Raw genomic sequence first — 23106 nt, forward strand, 5'->3', positions numbered from 1 at the left:
GTTATATTCACAGTGATACGCAACCGTGACTGCTATTTCCAAAACATTTTCATCACCCCAAATAGAAACTCTGTCGTCATTAAGCAATAGTTCCCAATTCCCCATCTCCCAAGCCTCTAATACAGTATGTGTCCTTCTGTGTCTGGCTTATTTCACTGTCTTCAAGGTTCATATCTCTCTCTCTCCCTCTCTCCCTCTCCCCCCCCCCCACATGGGTTGTTTCCATCTTTTCACTGTTGTGAATAATGTTGCTGTCACGTTGATGTACAAGTAACCATTTGAGTTTCTGCTTTCGATTCCTTTGCCCAGAAGTGGAGTTCCTGGGTCAGTGGTAATTCTGTTTAACTTTTTGAGGAATCACCAAATTGTTCTCTACAGCTGCTGCATCATTTTACTTTCCCATCAACAGTGCACAAGGGTTGCAGTTTCTCCACGTCCTTGTCTGCACTTGGTATTTTCCTTTTTTCTTGAATAGCCATTCTAATGGGTGTGAAGTGATGTTTTATTGGGTTTTGACTTACATTTCCTTAATAACTAACAGTGTTGAACATCTTTTTGTATGCTTCTTTGTCATTTGTTTATCTTTAGAAAGATGTCTATTCAAGTCCTTTGTGAAAGACTGAGGGTCTGCCCCACAAAACTAACTTTCATCAGGAAAGACAGACCTAAAGCAATTTGATAAATATGTCTGTGGACACTGCCATTAAGGAAACAAAGAGATGAGACAGAGAACAATATATTGGAGGTGACAGCAGATGTGGTCATCAGGAAAGACATCTCAAGAAGAACCATTTAGGGCTACACCTGGACGAAGAGAAGAGCCAGTCACATAAACAGCCAGGAGAAGAACATTGTAGGCAAAGGTAACAGCACACGTAAAGGCCATGGGCTATAAAAAGCTTAGCATGCTTAAGGAAATGAAAGAACCCCAGAGTGGTTGAAACTTAATGATCAAGGGGCAGAGTGAAAGGAGACGAGTTTGAAGAGACAAAGAGGCACCAGACATGTAGAACCTTGCTGGTCATGGTGTTGAGACAGGAGGGAAGGGGGCAGGGCCTAACTATTAAAAGAATGACACAGCAGTTAGCACCAAGATGGTGGAAGATTCAACTCCCAGTAGACCTTGAGCTTCATTATATGCTCATTGTAATACAACAGCGTGCTAAATGGTACTCCCACAGGCTCCATGACAGTTTCAAGGCTAACCATGAAAGGTCAAAAAGTAGGTTAGGACCCAATTCCTGGGAATGCCAGCCCCTTTCCCAAAGTAGTTGGAATAATCCTCGCGCTTGTTAGCATATGAAGTTACTGGCCTATAAAAACTCACAACCCTGCACCTCGTGCGCGGCCTTTCTCCTGCCTTTTGAGATGGCCTGCATTCTGTCTATGGAGTCTGTATCTATTTTAATGTAAACTGAATACCCACCCATATGCCTCATAGCCTCTCTGGCCTTCTGAGACGGCCTACATTAGGTCTATGGAGTGTGCACCTCTCTGAATAATAATAACCTAGTTTGAATACCATTTTAGTTTGCAAATACTCTGCTCCTGCACATCTCTCGCTCTCATTTATATTGTTATTGTCTTAGGTTACATCTTTATGCCTGTCTGACCTTTAACATAAATTTATAATTATTATTTTATGAATTTGCCTTTTAAATTATACAGGGAAAAAAGAGGACTTACACACCAAAAGATCAATAATATTTTCATATTTTTGTATTTACTTATGGAGTTACCTTTGCCAGTGTTTACTCATTTGTTCATTTGGCTTCAAGTTACTGTCTAATGTCCTTTCACTTCAGTCTGAAGCCTTCTTGTAGGGTAGGTTTAGTGGTAACAGACTTTCTTAGCTCTGGTTTATCTGGAAATGTCTGTTTCTCCTTTATCCTTGAGAGAGACTTTCGCCAGATAAAGCATTATTGTTTGACAGTTTTTTGTTTTCTCTCTGCACTTTAAATGTGTCGCCCTACTGCCTTTCTGCTCTCCACACTTTCTGGTATCAACTCTTCATCTTACTGAGGATCCCTTGTATGTGATGAGTCACTTCTCTCTTGCTGCTTTCAGGATTCTCTGCCTTTAGCTTTCAGCAATTTGACTGTAATGTTTTTCGGGCTGGATCTCTTTGAGATTATTTGCTTGGAACTTGTTGAACTTCCTTGACGTCTAGATTCATGCCTTTCATCAAAGTTTTTGTCCATTATTTGTTCAAATGTTTTTTCCTACCCTTTGTCTCCCTCACCTCCCCCTGAGACCCCTGTGATGTGTGTTAGTATGCTTGATGGAGATGGTGTAACCCAGCCCCTCATCTTAGTTGTTGTACTTTTCAGCTCCAATATTTCTGTTTGGTTCCTTCTTATAATTTATCTTTGTTGGAGTCCCCTCTTTGTTCCGACAGTGTTCTGATTGCCTTTCGTTCTTTTTATTTTCTTTTTTAATTGAAATATATTTGGCATATAACTGTAAGTTTAAGGTGTAGAACATGTCGATTTGATACATTTATATTTTACAATTTCATTGCTCTTGTAGTAGTACTGACATCTGCAAGATCACACAATTATTTCTTTTTTGTGGTGAGGATAATTAAGATCTAGTCTCTCAGCACATTTTATATTGTCGTCTATAATCACTATATTGTGTATTACATCTCCAGGACTTACTTATCTACAAGTCTCAAGTTCATAAGCTTAAATAAACATCATCCCTCCTATTTCCCCACCCCTCAGCCCCTGGGAACCACCATTCTAGTCTCTTTTTACAAGTTTGGCTTTTGTAGATTCCACATGTAGGTGATACACAGTATTTGTCTTTCTGTCTGACTGACATTACTTAGCATAATGTCCTCAAGTTTCATCTGTGTTGTTGCAAATGGTATGGAAATGGATTTCCTCTTTTCTTACGGATGAACTGTATTTCATTGTGTGTGTCTGTGTGTCACATTTTTTTCATCCATTATCCACTGACAGACACTTGTTTCCGTATCTTGGCTATTGTGAATAACACTGTGTAACATGGGAGTGCATTTATCACTTCAATATCCTGTATTTATTCCCTTCGGATGTATACCCAGAAATGGATTTTACTGGATCATATGGTAGTTGTAAATTTTTGAGGAACCTCTGTTTTCTAGAGCGTCTGCCCCCATTTACATTCTCCCAGTGGTGTGCAGGGCTTCCCTTTCCTTTGCGTCCTCACCAGCACTTGTTACCTCTTGTCTTCTTGAGGATGGTCATGCTAGCAGGTGTGCGGGGACACCTCACTGTGGTACTGACTTGCATTTCCCTGATGATTCGTGGTGCTCAACACCTTTTCGTGTACCTGTTGGCCATTCAGATGTCATCTTTGGAAAAATGTCTGTTTAGTTCCTCTGCCCTTTTTTTTAATGAGACTGGTTTTTATTGTCGAGTTGTATGAGTTTATATATTTTGGATGTTAACCCCTTACTTACATGGTTTGCAAACATTTTCTCCCCTTCTGTAGGTTGCCTTTTCATTTTGCGGATTTCTTTTGCAGTGCAGAGGCTTTTTGGTTTGATGGAGTCCCACTTGTTGACTTTTGCTTTTCTTGTTTGTGCTCCTTTTGTTCTTTGTCCATGGTTTCCTTTAGCACAATTAATACAGCTGACTTTGATCTCGTAATCCCAGTGTCTAGTATTCCTCAGGCTTAGTTTCTGTCAGCTTCTTTTTTTCTTGTGAATGTGCTTTAGTTTCCTAATTTTTTGTATGCTTTGCAGTTTGTTGTTCAGAACTGCACATACTCAAGAATTATAAGTCAGGTTCTCTCCTTACTCAGGGGTTGTCCTTGAGGGCTACAGTCGTCCATTTGTATTTTTTCAAACTATTTTTGCAAAGTCAGTGATCTTTGTTGCGTGTGGTCACTAAAATTTCTGTTTCATTATCTCTGCAATTAGCCTGTGACCTGACAGGGATTTCCTAAACTGTCTGGATCTTAAAAAAAAAAAAAAAAAGAAAGTTGGTGGTGGCAGGGGAAGGTGAGGGAGTATGTCTCTTCAAATCTTAGAACAGAAACCCTGGGGAAGCCAGCACAGCAAGGGCTGGGGGCGGGGGTGCAGAACAAAGGCAGGCGTCTGCGCTAGTCCTTCCAGGATTGTCCAAACCAAACAAAATGTTCAGCCCTCAACTGTTGGAGGACACCAGTTTACTGCCCAGCCTGGCTCCAGCCAGCCACTCTAGGATTGGGGGGTGGTAGGTGGTTCACATCTGCCCTCTTGCCAAAGTTCAGTGGCCTCTCCCTTCACTCCCCGGTTGCTGTAAGTGCCTTATCAGGTTCTGGTGTCCCCGGATAGTCGGCTCTGATTGTTTTTTCCAGCTTAATGATTGTTTCAGTAGATGGACTGATCTCTAGAATTTCCTACTCTACCATTTTCCTTCTTAAAGTCTCCTTTTTTTTTTTTTTTACTATGAATAGAAGAAAAACCTTCCTACCAGGTGATAGATGGCAGTCTTTAACTCCTGCAGGAACACACTCATGACTTGGGACATGAGCAGAGTAGTAAAAATTATCTGTGACACAGCAAATATTCTGTGCAAAAATGAGAGCCATCGTTTTTGAATTAGGTGATTGTGGGCCCTCCTATGTCAGACTCCCCGTGAAAAGTAAGTGTCAGAGCTATAGGATGACCTCCAGCGTCTCCCTACTATAAGTCACCATAGTAGCGTCTGTCTAGACTCTGTACCTGCTTTAGAAGTTACCAGCTTTTATTCTTTGTTCATTTTTATTTTGTTATTATCTTGGTATAACCATTTCAAAAGGGACAGGGGAACCTTTAGGCTGCTGGTCAACAGGTTGAATCTTAAACTTCTGAAATATTCTCTGCATCTTCCAAGGTGATGGAGAATAATGTACTAATGTGCTGTGTGAATGACTTGCAATAACTAGCTGCTTTGAAGAGCTAAGATTATGTGTGGGTAACCTTGTAAAGGTTTGTTTTTTTTTTAACAGAATAGGGAAAAAAAATTCTTTTTCAGAGATTTAGGTCATTGAGTTAATTGGCTCATTTTCAAACATTCAGAATAAACACCTTTCCCCAACTCTGATATCAGTGTGCATTGTTGAAGAGTGAAATATTACCATCTTACTAAAAGATCAATGAGATGTAATAAAGTCCATTTCAGGAGCTAATGAACGAAACTAATGAATACATTTGCCTAGGCATATATCAAGCACTCAATAACTGTTGATTAATTGAACCCAAAAGTAATTAAAACAGTTCTTTGAATTTTATATTTCACTGATTTTTTTTTTCTATTAAATGATCATGAATCATTCTCTCAATCTTTTGCATCTCATCAGAGATTTAAGTTTCAAAGGATAGATTTAGCATATTTTCTCTTTTTTCAAGTTTGGCTTTAGGAATGAGATATGGGCTCAATTTTAATTCAGTCCAGCACAACTAGCAATGAAGCCCAGCTTTGTGTGCTAACAAAGGTCATGTCAAAGAGCAGGAAGGTGCCTCCAGACTTCTAACTCATTTTCCTGCTTCAGACATGAAAATGTCTAAATTACTAGGCCAGGGTATTTCCTTCCTTGAAGAATTCCAAGAGAAAATTCTTTAATTTCCAGGCTCCTAGTATATACTCAGTAAATACTTGATCAGGTAAACTTCCTTATTTCTTCCTCTGTTGAATCACATTAGAAATTTCATGTTCTTTTTTGTCCAGTGGAATCACTAAACCCACGTCCTTGCTTAATTTTCCATATGCATGAAGAATTGATTTATTTCCACATTTAAACAAGCATTCATGTCATTGAAATAACTTGATCTTGCCCTCTCTTTTTCATTTTTAAAAGTTGACAGTAAACTGTAGCAAATGACAGCCAGGTTCATTAAATGTTAAAAATGAATTGCTTAACCAGTGTGTGTGTAATCCTCACTTAGGTCAAAGCATAACCACCCTCCAAGAAGCGCCCCCTCTTGCCCCTTCCCAGTCGTAGTCCCCTCCCCCTCCTTGCCATCTTCCTTCCCCCAGTAGCCTTTTTTTTTGTTTCTATTTTCTTCCATGTGTTTCTTCATAGTCCACTACCTAATTATGAATCATTTAACAATATAGTTTAGTTTTGTTTTTAATTTTAGATAAGTGGGATCATTTTAGTGTATTTTTGTTGTTGTTCAGGCTACTTTTGTGGAACACTGTCAGACTGAGTCATACTGTGTGTGACTGTGTTCATTCATTTTCATGGATAGGCAGGGTTCCATTATTCAGATACCTCACAGTTTATCTGTCTTACTCTTGCTGGGTATTGGGGTAGTTTCCAGTTTGGGCTTATGAATATTTTTCTACATATATCTTGGGACCCAGAAACACATATTTCTGTGGAATATGTACCTAGGAGTGGCATTGCTGGATTTTAGGGAGTACATGTGTTCAACTGTAAGTCTGCAAAGTGGTTTCTAAGATGCTACCAATTTTCACTCCCACCAGGAATGTGTAAGAGTTTCAGTTGTTCAGTATGATGAGATGTAATGGAATTTCTCTGTAGTTTTGATTTACATTCCTTGATGACTAATTGAGTTGACTACCTTTTCATATACTATTGGCCATTTAGAGATCCTCTTTTCTGAACTGCCTGTGTGATATATTTTTTCAGAAATCCACAAGGCATTATTATTATTGTTGTTATATATAATTATTATTCACTTAGGTTCACTGGTATATTTACCACTTTCTTTGCTCTTCAGTCCTTGCTGCATCTCTGAGGTGATTTATTCATTCTCATTGACATACAGGATTCTGTGAATGTGGCTATATCACAGTTTATCTGTTTTTACTATTGATGACTAATTGGGTACTTTGCAAGTATTGTTTTCTCTGTGCCTAAAGATTTTATTTTAGTAATAATCTGCTGGTAGCAAGTTATTCTACTTTTGATTGTATGAAGTGTCTGTTTTTCTTATTCTTGAAGTAAGTTTTCACTTACTATACTTACGAGTATAGATTTCTGGGTTCGCATTTATTTTCTTTCAACATCTTGAAGCTGTCTTTCCCCTGTCTTCCGGCTTTTAGTGATGCTGTTGAGAAGTCATATGTCTTCTGTCTTTGAGGCTATCCCTCTGGCTGCTTTTATGATTTTTTTCAAATGTCATCTTTATTTTTAATTGTTTTCTCTAGTTTTACTATGATTTTCTAGATATGCATTTCCCCTACTGGGCCTTGCTTAGGTTTCATTGGGTTTAATTGGTAGTTGATTTTTTTTTTAAGTTCCAGGTAATTTTCAGCCTCTAATTCATATACTGACTCTGTCCCATTCTCTTACCCCCTCTTCCTGCTCCTCCAGTTAAACACACGTCAGACCTACTCATTGTATCCATGGTGTCTCATATGCTCTTCCCCCACCCATGTTATTCTGCTTTTCTGTCCTTCATTGTTGATAGTTTCTTCTGACCTCATTTACAGTTCACTGATTAAGTCTGATCTCCTGTTAAACTCATCCATTGAGGCCTTAGTCCTTATCTCTCAGTTCTCTGATTTCTGGTATCTTTTTCAACTCTGTTCTATCATGTTTTATAGTATCCTGTTGCTTTTAAACATTCTTAACTTCAGCTTCTGTTTGCACGTAAGTGGTAAGCAGAGCCCTTCTACAGCGGCGGCAAGTGTTTTCACATCTGGAGTCTGCAGGCTCTCACCTCTCATCGTGTTGTCTTGCTTGAAGTGTACCTCATGGTTTTTATTATTTGCTGAGCACTTGATGAGAGAATTCGCTTTCAGGAATACTACAAGACCTGGGTGGTGTTAGCTTCCTCCAAGGAGGGTCTGTTTCCTTTGGCCAGGCATCTGAGAGCACTCGCTGTCCAGGAACAAGGCTTGAGGTTTATCCAGGACATCTAGGTGACCCCTCCCCCCCACTTCAGAGTGGAGCCCTCCAGAGAACAGTCCAGAACGGGGCTGTTGTGCTGGGCGCCGCGCCTCTGCCAGGCTCTCAATTCAGACCCTTGTTCCTTCATTCCATCTCCTTGAGTCTTTTAAGCAACCCTGCCTCTCAGCTGCTCCCCCGCCTCCCACCCAGCACAGAGCCAGCCCAGCGCGGAGGGGAGGGAGGCGGTAGCGGGGCAGTGCGCCCGCCTCCCGGTGGTCACGTGACTGCGGCCCCCCGCCCCCCGCCGGGGTCTGCGGCCTCCGCGGGTCTCGCTGCTCTTCGCGGGCTGGCGGCCACTGCAGCGCGGAAGACGCGCCGCCGCCTTTCCAGGGCTCGCGTCTTCTCCCTGTTGTCTGCCCGACAACCGGTAACTGTTAGACCTTTGATACTTCTTAATGGAAGCATTTTTAATTTTGTCTGAATTTTTAAGTTGTCCTCAGCTGGGAAGTGGGCCCTAATCGGTGAGTCTGCCGTAATCAGACCCGAAGCTGCCTTTTCTGTGAGCTTAAACACTCCTGATTTGTCTGCTCTTCCTCTGCGGTCCAAGTGTCCATCATCGTTCCATCTTTGTTGCTTTTTTCCTCTAACCTCTATATCGTGTTTCTCTTCATTTTAACAAATAGGTGACCACATTTATCAAGCGGTTGTTAAAAAGTATCCCCCTTCCCAGTACTCACATTGGTAAGCCATATCTGTTAACAAAGTTTTCTGTTGTCTGCCTATGTTTGCAGACCCTTTTATAGGTAAGTATTCTAATTCTTACTGAGCCTTGTTTATCAAAGGGAAATAAGGTTACATACTTGTTTCATCTAGTGATTTATCAAACAAAGGGCACCGAGAGACTGGACAGAAGTATAGGAGACAAGATGATCAAGACCAGTCTGATGTCCTTTCTGTGCTGTTTAAAAAAAAAAAAAAAAAACCACACCATGGCTGTGTTATTACCAGGGCCGACTTGATGTGTAAAGCCAGAGCTGGGGAAGCAGGGGCACGCGGTACCTGCAGCACAGGCGCCGTAGCGCCTCAGGAAGCCCGCGTGAGGCCTGGAGTTAAGCTGGCTCTGAGCGATGGTTCTTCTTCTGAGCTGTGTGACCTTGAGTCGTGACCCTTGCTGAAACTAGCCTTGCACGTTCCTCACAGGATAGTGATCTCAGTCTTGGTTGGTACGTGTGGAGCATCTAGCATGCAGTGCCTGGCGTGTAACTGCTCAAAAACTGTCATCTTCCTCTTGCTTTGTCCTTTAGAGTCCCTCGGCTTTAAAGCTGTTGCTGCTTTTGTTTTGAGATGGAGTTAGTCAGAATCACAAGCTATGTTGAGTTGAGGCTCACTTCCTGCTCCTGACTTACTTTCTCTTAAAGGGAATGTGGGTTTATTTTCAGTTTCTAAGCCTTTACTGTGGTGTGGGATTACCCACCGGAAAGAAAGGGCTGTGGTAACACGGAGAAACAAAGAGTTTTGCAGTTAAATCAGGTACCGTATTGACTAATTTACGCCTTTCATCCACTTCCTCTGTGTTTATTTTAAAATGGATTCTGTATTTTCTAATATAGAATCAGAGTAGAATTTAAGAAAACAGTGAGGTTTGTTCCATTTCCGTCTTTGATTCATCCTTAAGGTTTTGTGATCCCTTAACACACAGTTGATAATTATGAGCCAGCCCATGATTAACTGCTTTAGAGCCAGTGGCTATGGCACTTGGCACTTTTTAAGGTGATTGCCTCTCTCTCCTCAGTTTTTAGAGAAAGGGAAACGATCCCGAGCTAACTGGTGTGCAGCTTTCACAGAGGGAGGGGGGTGAGGACGCAGAGGCGTTTCTGCCCGCCTGGAGGGGCTAGAAGGCACTTGGTGCAGAGCAGTGCTGCCACCCTGGTCCCCACCACGCTGCAGTTCAGGGCGAGGCTGGCAGCTCTCGGCAGCAGCCCTGGAGCCACAGGCCAGAGGGCAGAGCTGGGGAAGGGAGGGCTTTCCCGCCCCGTGCTGCGCCTGGCCGGCTCTCTGCTCCTCCCATCCACCCGGAGCGGACGGTGTAATACTCAGCCCTAGGGCTGTGCACCCACAGCTACAACATCACCTATCATTTTAATGCCCTAGTTTTTAATATCAGAAGTCTATGCACACACACGTGTTTCTTTTCCTCTCCCGAGAGAGGTGTACGTCGTAGGGCAGTGGTGGAGGCGTGGAAGGTAAAATACAGAGGCTGGTCCCTGAAGCCGAAGCTCAGAGTGGCCCTCTAGGCACAATTCAGGGGATTCTTTTTTCACCTTCTGTCCTTTCATTGACATCATAGCTGGTAAAGTAGTGAAGATAAAAATATTTATCCTGCCTCCAAGAGGAGGGAGAAGGCCCCTGTGATACAGGTAAAATGGGGTTGTGGGTTTGGTAACTTGGAGGATAAAATAAGCAAGCATGTAGCCCGTCCTGCCCCCGACAGCTGCTGGCTCTGCTGATCAGGCCCCAGGACAGCTCGTCTGGCCCTCCTGCTCCCTCCCCAGCCCGGGGACTGGCAGAGGCGAGCCGGCTGTCAGGTGGGGAACTCGGGCACTTGCGCAGCCTGCCACGTCTCCTCAAGGGCAGGAGCAGCGTCACGCCGAGGCCTGTGAGACAGCTGCCCACGTCAGTCAGTCTAGGAGGTTGGCTGACGTCAGCTGTGAAATGTAATTGCTTTTTCTTGGCTGGCTAACAAGAGGAAAGTTACTGTGATGAGGACTGTCTCGGAGCCCTGCGAACAGGAAAGCAGATGGGGACAGAGTGTGGCCTTCACCCGGCCCTGGTGATGGCACGTTCCCTTCTAAGCTGGCTAAGAGTGCTCGGACTTTTGCCAGCCTGTTCTGCAGAGTGTAGAAACGAAGGGAAATCTTTCTTCACAGAAACAAAGAGGCACAAAGAAATACAAATGGGGAATATTTTTGTTTAGATGTTTAAGTAAGAGGTTGGAGTCCAGACTGGCTAGAGGTCAAATTTCTCTCCCCGCAATACTCAAAGCTTCCCTGAACCTGATGGTCCAGAAGTAAACCTTCCATCTTGGTGCTAATGTGTGTTGTCAAAAACAAGGACAGGAGCTTGAAAATGTGCCTTTCCTTCAGAAAGGCATGTAGCAAAGCCTGAGCGACTCTCCTCACGGTGGTGGTGGTTTCTAGGGCCCACCACCTGTGTCAGGGCCAAGGTCGGGGCTCTGGGGAGCCCGGGGCTTGGTGGGAATCGTGGCTGAGGAATGCTTGGTTGCACCCCAGGAAAGCTGTTCCTCTGACCAGCATCCGTAAGAAATCGGGGCACGCCAGAGCCTGGGGCTGTCCAGTCCTGCATCAGGGGAGGCGCGGCTTCTCTCTTACCTCTCAGCTGTTCGTGGTGGGCAGGTCGGGTCATGGCATGTTTGGGGAAGTAAAGCACATTGACCAACTGCACATCTTCAAGCTGGTAATGCCTGGGAAAGAAGACGGTAAAGATTATTCTCATCTTTATTTGAAAGAGGACAGTTAAATATGCCTCCAGTGACTGAGCTGAGCAGGACCAAAAAGAAGCATTAAATACGCTTTTTGACTTCACATGGGTAGAAAGCTAGATGCAGTAGAGGTCTGATGGATGAACTGATAACTCGGAGCTGGCTAGTGGGTTTGTGGAGGTCCAATATACTGTCAGCTCTCCCTCTGTGTACTTGAAATTCTCCATAATTGTTTTAAGTCCATGGGAAATGGCATCTGTTTTGTAAAATTAGAAGTATAGAACGCCAGAAATAGTTCTGAAAACTTTAGGGGCAGTTTTTGTTAGCGATAATAGTGTAAAATCAGAACGCTGCCTCCAAATTTTTAAGCTAACAAAGTAGGAAATCTGTAACTAGACTAAAGAGCCGTGCCCGTCGTCCCTTTTACGTTGGCTTGGTCCCACTCCCTGGCAGCTAACACACGGCCAGTTCTTTCTTTTCTTTTTTTTTTTTTTTTTTTAACACTTCCCCGAGGAGCACATTTCTGCATATGTGCACAACATAACAATAACGGACTGCAGGACAAGTCTGCAAGCATTTATTGCATGTTGATTATATGCAGACACTGTGCTAAGCCCTGAGGATGGAAATCATGGACTTCAAAAGGCTCACAGTCTAGATGGGGCTGGGCATGCTAGTAAAATAGAGCACAGCGTGGGTACCAGAGCAGCAGAGCTCTCCGTGAGGGACACAGCCAACCTGGAGGGGGGTGGTTATGGATGTGGAGGGGGGCAGTGTGTGCAGAGGTCTCCTGGTGGTGGTGGTGTCCGAGTGGGGGTCCAAGGGGTGCCCCGTGCAGTGGCAGCTGCAGAGCCAGCTCCGTGGAGCAGTGAAGTTATGCCTGGTTTGGTCACCCTGGACCGTGAGGAGTGAGGTCAGTTGTGGCAGGAGCTAAAGCTGAAGCAGTAAACCAGACTGGACGTGGAGGACTCTTGTGTGTCAGGCTGGGGACGTGACAGCAGGGGAGCGGCGTGGTCACCCTGATTTGTGGTTTTAAGTGGTGGCTTGACCTCGTGTGTTTCTCTCTTCCTCTTCTCAAGCTCACATGTCAGTTTCAGTATTTTCAGTTACAAGTAACACAGAACTCAACTCGATGGTTTAAACTCAGCATGGATGAACCTTGAAGATATTATACCAAGTGAAATAAGCCAGTCACAAAAAGACAAATACTAAATGATCCCACTTAAATGAGGTACCTAGAGTAGCCAGAGACAGAAAATAGAATGGGGGTTGCCAGGAATGGGGGTGGGAGCTTTGTTTAACAATACAGGGTTTCAGCCATCCGGGAGGAAGAGTTCTGGAGATGGATGGGGGTGAGGATTGCATAACAGGGTGAGTGCACTTAATACCACTAAACTGTACACTTAAAAATGGTAAATTTATCTTATGTACATTTTATTACAGTACCAAAAAAATACCAAAACAAAGAGGCTTAAACCAAATGGAAAACATTATTTCATAACAGCACCTGGGCTGAGCAGCACCTGGGGTGGTTGGCTCATGGTTCAGCGGTACCACAAAGGACCCAGGCTGCCTTCAGCCTCCCTCTCTGCCTCGTCCACACCTGTTCCATCCTCAGCCAACTCCCCGAGACAACTGCCCCAGTCAGAACTGTCTTCCCAGCAGACTCAGGTACAGAGAGCAGATGAGTGGCTACCAGTGGGGAGAGGCAGGGGAGGGGATTCAGAGGCACAAGCTACAAGGATACAGAATATACTGCACAGCACCGGGAATGGAGCCCACACTTTATAACAACTTTAAATGAAGTATAATTACAAGAATTTTGCATCAGTTTGTGGCGCACCTGAAACTAATAATTTTCTAAATCAGCTATACTGCAGTTAAAAATTTCTTCCCAAACCAATACCCAAGAAAGACTAAGAGCAACAAGAAAGGCTTCCAAAATCACAGATTACTCAGCACCTCCACTTAAACGCCCGCCAGCCATTTCCCTGGCAGCGTGGCCCAAACCCAGCTCCTGGCGTCCTCCTGCGCTGCTTCTCCCCACCTGTCTGTCTCATTAAACGGCCCTTCATTCTTCCTCCAAACCATTTCTTTACTCAAACCAGAAACCTTCGAGTCCTCTTGGGCCCCTCTTTATGTCACACCCTCCATCTGTCAACAGATTCTTTTGATGCTGTTTCCAGATCCCCCCTCCTCTTCACCACTGTGACTGCTCTGAGCCAGCGCCATCTCTGACCTGGAGTGTCGCATTCGCTTCCTAACTGGTCTCCCTGTTTCTGCCCTTGATCACTCGTTCATTCATTGAGCAGGTACTGGCTGAGCACCTAATATGCACAGCCATTGCTTCAGGGAGCAGCAGTTCTGTGGGTAAAACTCCCTGCCCTGCAAGAGCTTTCATTCTGTTCTCAAAACAGCAGTCAGAGTGACCGCTTTCAAGCTGAAGTCAATCATATCACTTCTCTGATCCGAATTCTTAGATGATTTATGTTGTCGTCGGCACATGTAACTGATGGTGCGGAAAAGCACATTTGAATCTTAAGGTGCCTGTGCCTCTGCTGAATGCCGTCATGTCCCAGAGCGGAGTTCAGCTGAATGTATAGTCTAAACCCAGAGAAAGTTTCTAGCATGTAGGATTCTAGCAACGGAAAGCACTGTAGTGAATGACTTCCAGGACATCTCTGTGATAATAATGGTCATTCCAGTAAGGGTTTCTTAACCATCTTCCTCTCATCCTACTCCTCTGCCTTATTTCACTGAATTCTGTGGGCAAATTGAGCTCTCAAAACACACTGAACATCTAGTAATTGGATGTGCCCCTCCTTGAATTTTTTTTTAATTGAGATGTAACATACATGCAATAAAGTACATTTTAAGTGTACCACTTAAGTTTTGCATGTCTGTTCCCAAGTAACTTCTAACCCAGATCAAGATACACCATTTTCGGCACTCCAGAAGACTCCCCTGTTCTTTCAGTCCCTGTCTTCTTCCAAACAGAACCAGTGTTCTGACTTCTGTCACTGTATGGTTTTGCCTGTGTCTGAACTTTGCACTGATGGACTCTTTTATACCTGGTTTCTTTTGTGCAAAATTAGGGCTGTGGTATTCATCCATGTTGTTGCGGGTGCTATAGTTCCTTCCGTTCTTTCACAGTTTAGTAAGTACCCCATTGTGTGAAAATACCATAACTTACCCGTTCTAGAGTTGATAGATATTTGGGTTATTTCCTGTTTTGGATATTATGAATAGCGTGTCTTTTGTTGGCTGTAAGCATTCATTTCTCTTTTCACTTGGGGAGGATAAGTGCTGGGGCACAGGGTGTGTTTATGGCTCTAGAGCTTTAGGAGATAATGCCAGTGATACAGCGGTGGTGCCCGTCTGCGGGCTGTGAGACGTCTGCCTGTATCCAGCGGGTCTGAGCAGCTGCCTGACCCGTCACATGTTCGTGTTTTTGTCTTCCCCCTGCTCCACCCCTTGCCATGATGTTGAACAGAAGTAATGACTAGAACACAAAGACGAGGTGAAACTGTGCAAGACGGAATGTCAGTAATCCTTGGATTAAAAGGGAAATTCTCCTGTGACCTGTTATCACATGATACGGTCCTGTTACCTCCATCACATCAGCTTCAGTTCCATTTTCTTAATACTTGAAAAATTTTGAAGGGAGTAAGAAACAAAACATGGTAGGAGATCCTGTTCCTAAATCGCAAGTGTTTGGGCTAAAGAATCAGACTAGACTGGGGAAGGCTAGCCATGCTGTGATGTCGCGCACAGTTCTGATCACGAGGAATACAGAGCAGTGAACAAGACATGCAGAGCTTACCCCCCGTGCGGAGGCCGACCACGCTCACGGCGCAGCGTGGGGAGAGCTGCGGAGGCAAAGCCTGTGAGGAAAAGCTCCACTGTCTTCAGTTACCTTATACACATACTCTGAATACCCCACCACCCCTGCCCCCAGAGGTGGGGGTTCTCCACACATCACGCAGCTCTGCAACACCAGCTGGGTGGCCCACGTTAACTCGGTTCTGACACTGCCTCCCTGGAGGTAGCAGCAGACCCCATAGGTTGAGGACTCAGTCCCACAAGACCAACAGGCTGTCAATCACAGGTTCCCACGACCCCCTCCTTGGGTTTGATTAATTTGCTAGAGGGACCAGCAGGAACAGAGACTGGGAAGCTAGGCAAAGAGCCAGACACGCAGGGAATTTAGAAAAATTAGCTCACCAAGGCTGAAGCCTAGTGTGTCAGGGACGAGTGGTAGCAAGAGACGGAGCCAGAAATAAAATCAGGCATCAGATCATGAAAAACTTTAAAATAATAACACCCAATGTTTCCAAGGAACTGGCTTTTTCCCAGACTCTGGACTGAACACATTTCAAGGACTATCTTATTTCATATTCAGCATCCTTAAAATACAGGTACATTATTACAGATGATAAAATGTAGCTTCAGAGAAATTAAGTAATTGGCCAAGGCCACAGACCTTAAAATGGCAGGTCTTAAACCCATATCTAACTGATCAAAAGTCCATTCTCTTACCCACTCCCATCAGTAATCCACACAAGCCATGCTTTATCCGCCTGTGAGCTCAGCTTCTTCTACGTGATCCTGTTTGATTGTAGAGGCTCCATTTAGGACAGTGTTTCTCAAACATAATATATAGATTCCTTTTAAAGAAAAAAAGCTCACATATCTTTAGTACCGACTTAAATCAGCATGTTCCTTAAATGTATGCAAACATAAAACCAGTGTAAACTCCTAGTGCTTATTACTGCTCATATATCAAAATAAATACACCAATCAGTACAAACAAAGCTACAGAATAGTGAAATGCAAACCAAGTAGCATGAATTGAATGTCATGGATGGTGTTTTGCTGAAATCTCCACCCTGGATGTGTGGCGTTGTCAGCGAGGTCCCTTTCTCGGTCACATACCTTCACTGCTGGCAGCTGCGGGGACCCTACTTCTCTCACCCCTCCTTGGTCGGCCTTCCCGGAAGCCAGAGTGCCGTGCCTTCATCTGGAGCGTGGCCTGGCCTCCCCAACGTGAAGTCCACCCCTCATTCATCTGGGGTCGTGCTGCACTGTGCCCGCGAAGGGTTGTAAACTCACAAGCTCTGAAGTACGGAGTTTCTGTGTTTTAATGCAACTTGAATTCAGAGTTTTTAAAAGTTCCAAACTTATTACAGTGAGAGTCGATCTGGAGTGGAATTTGGTCCGTGGATGAGCGTGGGAGCGGGAAGGGGTCCGGCCAGGAGGGGCGCCTCGCTGGCTTTGGAGGGTTACTAAAGTTATGCTGACTAGAGACTTCCTGCTTTTGTTTTCCTGCTTCTTCCCAGGGGTTGGCACCAGGAATTATTACAGGAAGATTGGCTACAGATTGCAAGGTCCGTACATGGTAAAGACGCTGAAGTAACAGCTGTGCCAGTCTACCTGCTGCATCTGCTCCCTGGTAGAAAACAGATTCAGGATGTCTTGGATACTCAACAGAGAGGCCGAGCAAAACAGATGGACCGCACGCCCCCCCCCCCCCCCCCCCGGCAAGGAGCCCCACCCTCACCCTGGAGCTGCAGGCTGGAAACCTGCTCAGGGCTAGGCATCCACTGACCAAGCGCTCGCAGCCTTGACGCTCAGCCCTCCCGCACTGTCCCCTTCTGCATGCTCACAAGACATCAGTCCTGTTCTAGGTCATGTATCCAGTTTCTAAATTCTGCATGAGGCCTGCAGGTGACCTACCACAACTCAGGCACAGTGACAAACACAAATTAATCAACTCGTTTGGACATGATAATCCACAAAATGAAACTGACTAGGTCATTGGAGGAAGAAACCTGGGAGTAACTTATTTATATGTACTATAGGGACAAGTCAGACTGGGACATGTGAAAACCTGACTTGTCCCTACAATATAAGCTGATCGGTGGCCTGTTACTACGTACGCATTCCAGCACAAGTTAAGAAAATGAGCTTTTGTTTTAATGGAAATCATTCTGGTTCCTGTGCGGATGTTTGAAATAACAGTGTGATGGGGAGAGAAGTGAGTTGTTGGTTTGTGTTTTGAGCTTGAAACCAGCCTTTGTCATTTGGGGGCATACCGCCTACAAAGGGCCATCACCACAACATCCAGTCGGTTCCCATGCCCTTGACAGCTGCACAACAGCGTGGGCAGCTCTTACGCCCGGAGAAGCGTGCGGCTCCTCCGTCTGTCTGTCCTGAGCAGGCGGACTCCGCCGTAGACAGGGCTGAGTTCCCGTGGCCCTAAGTCAAGGTGCATGTCCACGGGAACTGTTCCCTGCACTTCCTTTCAGGTGGATTCTGGTTGGTTTTAAACAGAGAAAAGTCAGCGTTAATCTCATGTATGAAAGCAAAAAAAAAAAAACCACGCCCAAGTCTAAAAATAAGAAACAGATTATTGGCCTTTTCCAAGGTTCATCATACAGAACTGCCTCTGTAACTTCCAGACAATCCACTAAGGAGACTCAGCCCTCAGGTGAGTTTAAGAGCGTGGCTTAACCCTGTAGCCCCTGATTTGTGGTACCTGACAAACATTTATTAAATGGCACTGATTCCCCAAAAGATTCGTAAAATAAAATCTCCAGCACACAGAGAAGAATCACGCCAGGTTTCTTCTTCTGCCCGTAAAGGCAGTGACGTTTGCCATGAGTTGACAGGTTTGGGTTTCCTGTCTGTGGCACCGTTTATTGTCTCCCGGGCGCCGTTTGCCGTTTTGTTAAACTGCCACTAGGTCGATGGCAGCAGCGTCCTCGTGGGCCCGCTGTGGACCTGCAGGGGCTTTCCATGAGTGCTGTTTGGGGGATTCAGCTACTTCTCAATGATGCTTGTTTTCTTTTTAAAAATAAAGTGATTAAAAAAGCACACACTATCCTGGCTGTTAGCGCACACGCCTAGAGACAGGACAGAGGGTGTGCTGGCCCCGGCTGGCCTGCACCAGCTTCGGTCTCTGGGCCTCCGTTGTCTCATCCATCCTGTTGACCTAAATGGATCGAAATGTGTGACGTACAACAAGGCCCTTTGGAAACCTGTAAAAAGGCATTCACTTGCAAGGCTTAAAACCACAGAGCAAGGTTTTACAAGGAAAGTGCCTGGGAATTTACACATTTCTAATAGAGGTCAGTCACTGATTCATCTGGATTTTCAGCTCAGAGTCGGAATACCTCTGTCTAGCTTGTCCGCAGCCTGCCTTGGAGCGAGGCTCCAGGCTTTGTGCAAAGCTGCAGGACTTCTAAAGCTTCGCCAGAGGGTAGCGCTCCTGCAGCCTGTCAACAGAAATAATGAACAGTCTATAATAGGAATAGAAAAGTTTCATCTGAGGCAGACTGAGGGCTATAGACTGGAAGACAACCTCTCAATAGCTCCGAGGAGCTGCTCCAGGGAAGCACGGTTTTCAGCAGTTTTACGTCCTGCCTGGACAAAGAACATGAAACAAGTCAGAGATAGATTCCATCAAGGTTCGAAAAAAGAAAAAAAAAAAAAAAGATCACGTACACAGAAATCAGCATGGCCTTGGCGTCTGGGAAGGGAGCCTTCTCATCCAAGGAGGACTAGCCTTGGCATCCCAGCAAGGGAGGCATTTAATTTTTTTTTTTAAACATGGACAGTCTTCTGGTCTGTGTGCTCTTTTCATTAATAATTAAAGCAGATGTACAGTGTATGTTTGATAGGCCACAAACGGGCTGTTTTAATTAGCAGAAAAATTCAGGTTAACTCCTGTATAAGCCAGAATGACCCAGACCTCAGTATGTGAGCATTTCTTTCATCAAGGGTTTCTGCCACGAGAAGCCTCAGCTTCTCCCCTGACTGCCAAGGACTTTTCCTGGCATCTGTGGCACTCGGCCCCTCCATGGCCTGGCTGTCCTGGTCCTCCCATAGCTGTGTGCTCAGTGGACCGCCTCACAGGAAAGGTCAGTTTGGCATGATCCTATTGGCCTCAGCACGAAACTTATCTGTATTGAACGGCTCGTTAGCAACCACCTCCAGCCCAATCAGATAGCTCTGCTTCTGATTCGCATTTTTCTTAAATCACCTGGGGAGGTTTTTTGTTTTTTTTTTAAATCAAGCTCTTACCGAAAACAGACTGACATCTATTTGAATAGAAAATGGGATTTTTTTTAAAAATACATTATCTCCAAGTGAAAGGGCCTGGTGAAACTCACAATTTCTCAAACTTGGGATTGAATGATGAAGCCCTTTTAAAGGGAAAAAAAATCCTTGCTGACCCAAAAGAATACTGACAAGTACGAAAAGCCTTTCAAATTGCAAATTTTCACTTCCAGAGGTGTGTGTGTGTTAAGATTATCATCTAATTTAAAACAGGGTTTTGTTCATAAAGAATTCACAGACCCCTGAGTTTATGGAAGATCTCAAGATCTGGGTTCTGAAAATCTGGGCTCCTCTATTAACTCTGAAGCTGTGGGCCGGTCCTCTCACCTTTTTGAGCTGCACATTCCCATCTGTAATGAGAGAGACACCAGTCTGGTGGGGTGAGTGCAGGGATCAGATGCAAGGACATCTGAGAGATGCTGCATAAACCATGTCATTCTCTGTAAAGCATTACTCCAGTGAAGTGGCTCCTCGGCAGATGTTAACCAAAAAAAGCAGAGGTAGCTATACTTATATCAAACAAAATAGACTTTAAACTAAAAATATAAAAAGAGACAAAGAAGCTCATTATATAATGATAAGAGGGTCAATCCATCAAGAAGATAAAACAATTGTAAATATTTATGCACCTAATATCAGAGTGCCTAAATGTAGAAAGGTAAACCTAAGGGAGCTAAGAGGAAAAGTAAACAGCAATACAGTAATAGTTGGGGAATTTAATACCCAACTCTCAACAATGAATAGATCATCCAGACAGAGAGTCAATAAGTAAACAGATTTGATCAACCCTATGGACCAAATGGATGTAACAGACATTACATTGTATCTGACAACAGCAGAATATACATTCCTCTCTAGAACACGTGGAAAATTTTCTAGGATGGACCAAATGTTAGGCCACAGAACAAATCTTAGCAAGTTCAAGAACAATGAAATCATACCAAGTGTCTTTGGCCACAATGTTATGAAACTAGACATTAATAATTGGAAAACATGAATAATGGAAATTAAAAAACACTCTTCTGAACAACCAATGGATCAAAGAGGAAATTAAATGGGAAATTCAAAAGTATGTTGAGACAAAACTGGAAACACAACATATCAAAACTGACAGAATGCAACAAAAGCAGTTCTAAGAGGGAAGCGCATAGCAATAAACACCTACATTAAGAAATCAAATGTCAGATTAACAACCTAATGGTCTAAGCTTCAAAGAACTAGGAAAAAAAAACAAACTGAGTCCAAAGTTGGCAGTAGGAAGGAAAAAATAAAGATCAGGGCAGAAACAAAGGAAATAGAGAATGGGAAAACAATAAAAAAGATTAATAAAACTACAAGTTAGTTCTTTGAAAAGATAAAATTAACAAACCTTTAGCTAGACTAACCAAGGAAAAGAGGGAGGAACCAAATCAACAAAATTATAAATGAAAAAGGAGATATTACAGCTGATATCACAGATACAAAGGATTGTAAGAGGCTACCATGAACAACTACATGCCAACAAACTAGACAACCTAGAAGAAATGAAAAAATTGTTAGAATCACACAACCTGCCAATACTGAATTAGGAGGAAACTGAAAATCTGAACAGACTAATTACTGGTGAGGAGATTGAGTCAGTAATCAAAACTTACTCAACAATGAAAAGCCCAGGACCAAATGGCTTCATTGGTGAATTTTACCAAACATTTAAAGAATTAACTTCAGTCTTTCTCAAAGTCTTCCAAAAAACGTAAGAGGAGAGAACACTCTCAAACTCATTTTACAAAGCCAGCATTACCCTGACATCAAAGCCAGAAAGGTCATTATGAGAAAAGAAAACTACAAGCCAATATCCCTGATGAATATAGAAGTAAAAAATTCTCAATAATATACTAGCAAACTGAATTCACATTACAAAGAACATTCACCATACTGAGTAGGATTTATCCCTGGAATGCAAGGGTGGTTCAACATATGCAAGTAAGTCAATGTGACACATCACATTAATAAAATGAAAGAAAAAAAATTATATGGTCATCTCTGTCATATGATGCAGAGAAAGCATTTGATAAAATTTATCATACATTCATGATTTTTAAAAAACTTACCAAATTGTGTATAGAAGGAACATACCTCAACATAATAAAGGCCATATATAACAAGTCCACAACTAACATTATTCAGTGGTGAACAGTTGAAAACTTTTTTCTAAGATCAGGCACAAGACAAGGGTGCCCACTCTACCACTCCTATTCAGCACAGCATTGGAAATCCCCACCTTAGCAATCAGCCAAGAAAAAGTAATAAAAAGCATCAGAATTGGAAAAGAAGGAATAAAACTCTCTATTTGCAGATGACATGATTGTCTACGTAGAAAATCCTGAAGACTTCGAAAAACCATTAGGTCTAGCCAATGAATTCAGTAAAGTTGCAGGATGCAAAATTAACATACAAAAATTAGTAGCATTTCTATACACTAACAATGAATTACTGAAAAAGAAGTAAACCTATCCCATTTATAATACCACAAAAAACAGATTTTTAAAAAACTTAGGAACAAATTTAGCCAAGGAGGTGAAAGATCTCTACAATGAAAACTACAACCACTGATGAAAAAAAATCAAAGAAGACATAAATAAATGGAAAGGTATCCTGTGTTCATGGATCAGAAAAATTAATATTCTAAAATGTCCATACTACCCAAGGCCATCTGTAGATTCAATGCAATTTTTATCAAGATTCCAATGGCACTTTTTTACAGAAGTAGAAAAAAAAATCCTAATTTATATGGAACCACACACACACACACAAACACCAAAGCAATCATGAGAAAGAAGAACAGAGAGGGAGGAATCACCCTTCCTGACTTCAAGCTATATTATAAAGCTACAATAATCAAAACAGTATGGTACTGGCCTAAAAACAAACATATAGACAAATAAAACAGAATCAAGAGCCTGGAAATAAACCCATATTTATCCAGTCAACTAATATTTGGCAAGGATGCCAAGAGTACACAATGGAGAAACGACAGTCTCTACTATAAATGGTGCTAGGAAAATTGGATATTCACATGGGAAAGAGTGACGCTAGACCCCCACCTTACATCTCACAAAAATTAACTTGAACTGCATTAAAGACTTAAATGTAGGGCCAGAATCCATAAAACCCCTAGAAGAATACATAGGGAAAAAGCTCCTTGTGATGGATCTTGGCAGTGATTTTTTAGAAATCACATCTAAGGCACAAGCAACAAAATAAAAGCAAATCAGTGGGGCTATATCAAATAAAAAGCTTCTGCACATCAAAAGAAATGATTATTGAAATGAAAAGACAATCTGTAGAATGGGGGAAATATTTGCAAACAACGTATCTGATAAGGTGTTAATATCCAAAGTATATAAATAATTCATACAACTCAGTAGTAAAGTAATCCAATTAAATGGATAAAGGACCTAGACATTTCCCCAAAGAATATAAATAGCCAACAAGCATGTGAAAATGCGCTCAATATCACTAATTGTCAGGAAAGTGCAAATCAAAACCACGTGATATGTCACCTCACACCTGTTAGATGGTTATCATCAAAAAGACATGCAATGATAAATGCTGGCAAATAGATGGAGAGAAGGGAAGCCTGGTGCACTTCAGGTGGGAATGTAAACTGGTACAGTCACTATGGAAAACGG

The 23106-nt window shown here is 43.1% G+C and overlaps 1 protein-coding gene and 1 long non-coding RNA gene across 2 annotated transcripts in view; one reads left to right on the forward strand and one right to left on the reverse strand.

Annotated features, from left to right (window-relative positions):
• Nucleotides 1-18195, forward strand: part of ELP3 (elongator acetyltransferase complex subunit 3) — an 80940-nt gene extending 62745 nt beyond the window's left edge. The window contains exon 15 of the mRNA XM_010995418.3: nt 16654-18195. Within this exon, the coding sequence (XP_010993720.2) occupies nt 16654-16730 (77 nt within the window). The 3' untranslated portion in view covers nt 16731-18195. The remainder of the gene's footprint in view (nt 1-16653) is intronic.
• Nucleotides 1-23106, reverse strand: part of LOC116149890 (uncharacterized) — a 48547-nt gene that overhangs the window by 2888 nt on the left and 22553 nt on the right. The window contains exon 2 of the long non-coding RNA XR_010379205.1: nt 11205-11296. This is a non-coding gene — a long non-coding RNA (uncharacterized LOC116149890). The remainder of the gene's footprint in view (nt 1-11204; nt 11297-23106) is intronic.

Source organism: Camelus dromedarius, chromosome 36, assembly GCF_036321535.1.
Source record: "Camelus dromedarius isolate mCamDro1 chromosome 36, mCamDro1.pat, whole genome shotgun sequence".
Lineage (NCBI taxonomy): Eukaryota > Metazoa > Chordata > Mammalia > Artiodactyla > Camelidae > Camelus > Camelus dromedarius.